This window comes from Myotis davidii, unplaced genomic scaffold, assembly GCF_000327345.1.
Source record: "Myotis davidii unplaced genomic scaffold, ASM32734v1 scaffold534, whole genome shotgun sequence".
NCBI classification, from domain to species: Eukaryota; Metazoa; Chordata; class Mammalia; order Chiroptera; family Vespertilionidae; genus Myotis; species Myotis davidii.
In genome coordinates this window covers 3,976,606-3,983,930 of record NW_006286678.1, presented here as the reverse complement: position 1 = coordinate 3,983,930, position 7,325 = coordinate 3,976,606, and the positions used below count along the sequence as shown (strand labels likewise).

At 40.8% G+C, this 7,325-nt stretch overlaps 1 protein-coding gene across 1 annotated transcript; it reads right to left on the bottom strand.

Moving 5' to 3' along the window:
* Positions 1–1,802: 1,802 nt before the first annotated feature.
* On the bottom strand, positions 1,803–7,324 carry EXOSC3 (exosome component 3; the record flags this gene model as incomplete). Its single annotated transcript, XM_015560459.1, has 5 exons — positions 1,803–1,932; positions 2,255–2,440; positions 4,184–4,335; positions 6,104–6,253; positions 7,190–7,324. Coding segments are annotated over 5 exons (651 nt in total), but the record flags the coding sequence as incomplete, so codon positions are not given.
* Position 7,325: the final 1 nt, after the last annotated feature.

Genomic DNA, 7,325 nt, shown 5'->3' with positions numbered 1-7,325 from the left:
AAAATACATGGCTTTGGGTGTGTTAATTTATTTTTCTACATCTACTTGTGAAAAATCTACTCTTTAGAAGTAGCTTAAATAATTAAATATTGTGATATCAAGAATTTAATTTTCACTAAAGTGGCATCATAAAGTTCTATGACTTTGTCCAACCTGCTCTGATCATGCTGATTTTCCCTAACTCAGTAATGTGCTGTACATGTGCTTTTCAGGATCAGCCTGTCCTAACCTAGCCCTCTTTAAGCCCCCCTAGCAATTTTCCCCACCTATGGCTCCTACCTTGTCTTTCCTGTGCCAAGTATGGGTGTGGAAGGCTTCTCTCTTCCTAACTGTAGCCTTCCTACAGGGACAATTTGTGGGAGTATTTTTGTATCCTTCTGAGCCTGTACAAACTAGATTTTGCACATACATCTGAATTATCAGTTCAAATTGAAAAGCAAAAACATAGTACTGGTAAGTCTAACTTGAAAATAGCCCTAACCGGTTTGGCTCAGTGGATAGAGCGTCGGCCTGCGGACTGAAGGGTCCCATGTTCGATTCCGGTCAAGGGCATGTACCTGGGTTGCGGGTGCATCTCCCGTGGGAGATGTGCAGGAGGCAGCTGATCGATGTTTCTCTCTCATCGATGTTTCTAACTCTCTATCTCTCTTCCTTCCTCTCTGTAAAAAATCAATAAAATATATTTTAAAAAAAAAAGAAAACACATTGCATCTGATACAAGCATGTCAGAGAGCCTCTTATGATGCAGATCTCAGTGATCCCTTTTCTCATGTCCTACTCAGATACAGTTGCTTCAGTTACTATGGCCAGTTTATGTCAGTCAACTTATTTCTAAACTGCTAGCAAATTGAAAAAAAATGTAACCTCTATTTCAAAAGAACCAAAAGGTTACCTCTGGGTTCTATCTCTTTCCTTTCACAATTTAATCCCCCAGGAACTATGAACTTGATTACTTAAGAGCAGCCTAGTCTTTAGGAAACATCTTTAGGAATACAGTGGGGCCCTGACTTACGAGTTTAATTCGTTCCGAGGTTCCGAGACCGAGCTCATTAACTCAAATTACTCTGTCAACTCAATGCAAAAAATTGGCAGAGACACAGCTGGTATCAAAAAACTCGTTAGTCGGGACACTCGTAAGTCAAGGCCCCACTGTACACAATGTTCCTTGGTCTTTATCAACATAGTTCTATAACCTATGCATCCAAAAGGGAGGACCTCTATGAATAGGCCCCAGAGTTCTGTAACTCTTACCATATTCTCAGGGAGGTCTCTAACCCAAGAACCATTGACCTGGATCAGCTGCCAGGCTTCACTTTGGCCTCAAAAGGCTTTGCTTAAAATTCCAAATAACATAGAATTTCCTCTTCAACTCTATCACAAACATCTACAATTTCTTCAAAACCTAGGTAGGTAGTTTTTTGTTTGGCTTCTAGGAAATGACCCTTGGCAAAATAAGACTTGGATGAATTTATATTCAGAGATCCTCATCATAGTGTTTTTTATAACACAACAAAAAGCTGGACATATCCAAAATATCCTGTAACACAAAAATGAAGCATTATACAACTATGGAATTTTTAATAGCAATCATGAAAGAAATATATTTAAATGTTTGAAGTGGACAAAGTATATTACAGACTAGTATATAAAATATAACTCTATAATTCCATTTTGAAAAACATATTCACATGTAGTGGTTGAGAATGCTGGCCAAGTTAAGCCTGTTTCTTGCACTAGGAAGTTGTCTTTTGCAGTTACTAAGAATAAATGAGTCAATCCAAACAAAACACTTGGAACAATACTTGATTTGTAAATATATGATAATTGTTAGCTGTTATATACTCACCACTACCTAATAGGATTACAAGTGATTTTTGTTTGCTGCTTCATACTTTTTATGTATTCTACACTTTCTTTGATGAACATGTTTTACTATTATCAGAAAATAAGTGTTATTTCAATGCTTAATTCCAGCAAAACTAAGGAAATTAACACCAAGTAAATCATAATACTAACTTTTAGTAAACTTTATTATAAAAGAAAAAAATAGTACTATTTTATGATTTTTTTCACCCACAAGAACATGAGTGGCAACCAGTGACTTGTTTATAAAAATATTTTAAGACTCATATAAGACAATATCTTATCTTCTGAAGATTAATAGGGAGAGGTCCACCTGAAAAATTTTTCCCCAGGGAATCCAGTCTCTTGGATCAACTATAAAAAAATCCACATAGATCAACTTTCTGCCAACCTGGAGAAGATTTGTTTTCTTTGATCTGCTGTCATATGTTCACAAGCTTCTAAAATGTTTGCCAAAATTAAGGTCTGCTGAATGGTTTTTGCCTTCACCCATATTCTTCCATTCATTCCAAACACTATTTCCAGTGGGTAGAGTTTTCCCACTTCCTGTAGGATTTCACAGTCTGGAGCTAGCAGCCTGGTGAGGAAAAGGAAAGAAAATGAAATTTTAATGAAGTGGTAGAGTGTGACCTAACTTTCCTTTAGGACTCCTTTTCTAGGCAGTTCTCCATAGTTAAAGCCCCACTAACATCAAATAATTAAAGGCACATGACAGCATTTACTGCCCCTTTTCTTCTAAGACAGTGGTTCTTAACCTTGGCTGCACATTAGAATCATCTGGGAATCTTTTTAAAATCCTGATTTCTGTGCCTCATACTCTGGAAATTCTGTTTCTTTGTTACTAATGTTGTGGCCTCACCCCATAACAAAGAAACAGAATTTCCGGAGGATGAGGCCCAGAAATCAGGATTTTAAAAAGATTCCCAGGTGATTCTAATGTGCAGCCAAGGTTGAGAACCACTGTTCTAAGAAGATTTACACTGATCAGTATATCAGGTCACAGGTGGGCTAGTCTCAACAAAGAAATCAAACTCCCTGTATCATCAACTTTACCAAAAACATATAAAGTTCTTCCCCTACACTGTCAGAGCACCTTAATTCTAGGCTTTAAGACCATAGCTTCTAAAAATTATCTAAAGTGCTGAAAGAACACCTTAAACTTACTTTCCTGACCATGTAAGTTAATCCCTGGTATTAAATTCACTACTTGGAAAGAAGTGTTAGCTCTTTCAAACCACAAGGGTGCTGCTTAATTAGTAACATGCTTCTCTAACAACCTGAACCAATTCTCCAAACCTGCAGAATAAGTAGCAGAGTCATGCAAGAGAGCTCTGAACTTCGGGATCTACAAGTACATAAAACCCTTTAACAGGGCACAGCTTTGGGTAGGTAAAAGTGTAAACACCTAACAGAATCTGCCTCTGGGAACTTTTTTTAAAATTGATTCTTAGGGAGAGAAACATCAATGTGAGAGAAGCATTGATTGGTTGCCTCCTCCACGCACCCTGAGTGGGGATTGAACCCACAATCTGAGTGTGTACCCTGACCAGGGATTGAACCAGCCACCTTTTGCTGTACGGGATGATGCTCCAACCAACTGAACTGCCGGGGCTGAGAACTGTTAAATCTATCAGGACAGATAGCAGAAGTCTTCTGTGAATGTCTGCATAAGCTCAAGGATCCCATCAGCCTACCTGCACTGCTCCCATTACTAGAGAAATTTGGTGATTTTGTACAAATTACATCTGTATTAAAGTGACATAGGGGGGGAAACGCCAGTTTTTATGTGTTTAATTTTTAAAAACCCAAAGCCAAGGATATGTTTTTATTGATTTTTAGAAAGGGAGAGAGAGAAACACTGATGTGAGAGAGAAACATCAAACAGTTGCCTCCCTTAAGCACCCCGATTGGGAATGGAACCTGTAACCTAGGTATGTGTCTTGACCAGGAATCAGATCCACAACCTTTTGGTGTAGGGGATGACGCCTCAACAACTGAGCCGCCTGGCCAGGGCGGTAAGGCCAGTTTTTACATTTGGGCTGAGTAAATCAGCTATAAGAAATAGTAAACCAGGAGGAAGCCCAGACTCCTTATCAACACAGAAACTAGACCACCAAGTACATCTGAATACAATGTATTTACATTAAGAGAGGATGGGACTAAATGCTTGAGTTTACAAGTATGCTTAAATGGATAATGATTTTTTAATTCTGAGGAAATTCAGATGTTGTTACAAAGAATCCAAATCCCAAAGATCAGTTGGCTTTCCAAGAAGGTATAATTATAAAAGACCAGGAAGCTAGAAAGCATTAGGACTTACTTTCTAATTAAGCCCAAAGTCACTTTAAAAAGTAGACCATCCTGTCCAATCACACCCATTCCGTTGGCTCGTCCACAGCTGTCAATACAAACCATCTCTGGTTCCATATCTTTATTAGCAACCACAAATTGTCCATAAATGAGATCTCCAACCTACAATGATAATTTAAAAACAGTAACCATTTTATAGTCGTTATTTCCCATAACAGCAAAGCCAACTACCTACAGTTCTGTAGCTAAGGAACTGATTACATGCCAAGATTCGCAGTCACTTTGGAGTTGGGTCTTAAACAAAGGCAGCATTGACACATGTACCCTCCCCCTTAACCCACCAGGAAATCCCTAGACTGGGAGCCATCACAAAGCCAAAATATAAATACCCTCTAGAGCTACCCTGTCCAATGTGGTAGCCATCTACCCACAAATAGTAATTTTAACTCACTTTTGAATTAATTAAAATTAAATACTTAAAATTCAGTTCCTTAGTTGCATTAGCCATATTTCAAGTGTTTAACAGGCATGTGTGGCTAGGGGCTACCATACTAATCATTGTGGAAGTAAAGCATTAGCATCATCACAGAAAGTGCTATTAGGTAGCTCTGCTCTAGGGAATTACAGAAGATAGATGGATAGAAGAAACTCCTGGCATGCATGTTATTCGAAGCAAAATGGAACAATGGCAATTCATTGACACTTCTCCATGCAAGATTTAAAAACTTCACGAGTTGAACTTCAAAATGATGAAACTAAAGACATTGAGAGTGAACTTGTTTACCTGTTAAGTTGATGACTATAGGAACTAGAAACAAACATTCTCTGCCTTTCTTTCATAAGCATCTGGTCTTGAGGGCAGTGGGGATGTACATATAAACAATAAACTTCATTCAAAGCCAAACCTAGTTAAGTGCCAGAGCAGCGCTAAGAAAAAGTGATTGCAAGTCAGGAATGGTTTTATAGAGGTGGTGGTATTTGGCCCGCGCTTTACAATATGAGTATGTGTTCCACAGGCTGAAAAGGGGATAGAGCAATCCAGACAGAGAACCAGCATGAGCAAACAACAAGGGCAGGGCACTGTGAGTTCAGTCGTGCTGTTAAATAGTTCAGTGTGGTTCAAGCACAGCTGTGTAGAGATGTAATTATGGAAAAGGGAAGACTTTTGGAGTATAATGCCAAGGAAACCTGTAGGCTTTGAAGAAAGTGGAGTGTGAGAGGCTGTAGGCTCTCAAATGCCTGGATGGAGGGGTTAAAGTGTACAGGCAGGGATGTTAAATCGGCCAACTCCAGTCAAGGGTATCTAGGGCCTGAACTTGCAAAATGGAGATGCAGGGTGGACTTAAAGACAGAGTCAAATAGATTAGTAAGATTAAGCAACAAAAGACACCTGAAAGGTGAGGGATAAGGGGCAAAGAAACCACCAAATTTCTGGCTTGGGTGGACAGGAAGAGTGTTGCTACCTGAAAAGCCCAAGTAGAAAACGAGGAAACAACCAAAAGGGATTGTTGGAAAACAGTGATGTGACTGAAGTTGTGAGATGACAGTTCCCGGACCGACAATCAGGAAAGATGGATGGCCGATATGGCAATTTGCACCACTTACCAGGTATTCTTCCTTCCTCCCTAAGCCTATGGCTTACTTCCTTGTCCAGTGGATGTGGACAAAACAGATAACAATAGAACAGATAAAACCTTTCAACTCAATAGAGATTAAACAACTCCAAATATAGCAAATGTAACCTAAGTACGTGACTCCAGTCCCAGAGCTGAAGCAACATAAGGAACCCTTGTAGCCGAGAGTGATCACACAGATGCTAGGAGGTCATCCTATAAAACTGAGAAAATAGTCAGACTTTGGAGACATTCAGGTAGCCTTCAGAATATTTGGATGTTTTTCCTTTTTTGAAACCAAAGTTTCCTCTCATTACCTGCACATTTGGTCTGTTTCTTTTAGTTGCACCTTCAAATGCCAAGTAAGACAAAGACGCTGGCTCGCTCCCTCCAACATCGATTTTAAATATATCTCCAGATTTAGCCGTCACTATGCCAATCACATGGTCTCCTTTCACTGGGACATACTACAATACAAAAGAAATCAGAGTGAGAGAAAAACCATAAATAACCATCACTTTCCAAGTATCTTGGAAGATATCTTCAACCAGTCCTTACTGGTTACTAAAGTTTGTCATTGGAGATATTTAGGAAATATTTTGAAATCTAATTTACAAATTAATACACATCTTACAATAAACGGCCGTACACCACTTTCAGTAAAAGGAAAACAACTACATCATATAACTCTCAGGTTTACAGCTTCTAATAATCTGTTCATTTGAGCTGGTATCCCGTACCCCTTCTGTATCAGGAAGGCCACTTCAATGTTTGACAATGTTTCCTCTATGAAAAGTTCTTCCTTGCCAAAACCGGTTTGGCTCAGTGGATAGAGCGTCGGCCTGCGGACTGAAAGGTCCCAGGTTCGATTCCGGTCAAGGGCATGTACCTGGGTTGCGGGCACATCCCCAGTGGGGAGTGTGCAGGAGGCAGCTAATCGATGCTTCTCTCTCATCGATGTTTCTGACTCTCTATCTCTCTCCCTTCCTCTCTGTAACAAATCAATAAAATATATATATATATATAAAAAAGAAAAGTTCTTCCTTATTCTAATTTAACTCCCTGTGACATCCACTCAGAGCCTGCTTCTGCCCTTTGGGGCCCCTGAGGATAAGCCTAGTTTTCCCTGGCCTTTGGGATTGTGAGGACAATGACCATGTCTCACAGTCCCCATCCCTTATAGGCCAGGATCTCCAACCCCCTTTCTTTCCTGGCCGTCCTTCTCGGGCCGCGTTCCAGTGTCACAATCCCTCTAAAGCAGACGACGTGGGCGCAGACATCGGGGCTCTGGGCTAGCTTAACAGAGGCCTCTGCTCGAGGCCCCTCCCTGCCTCTTCCAAGAAGTCTTCCCAGGGCGGGGATACCTCTCACTGCCGTACCACCCCTCCGGGGTCCCAACTCACCCGCTTCTGCTGCGAGTCCACCCAGTAAACGCCGCCGCCGCCGCTGCCGCCGGGCTCCTTGTGCCGGAGGCGGCCGCACTTGGTGACCAGCAGGCGGTCGCCACAACGCCGCAAGCCGGGGCCGCACACGACGCGC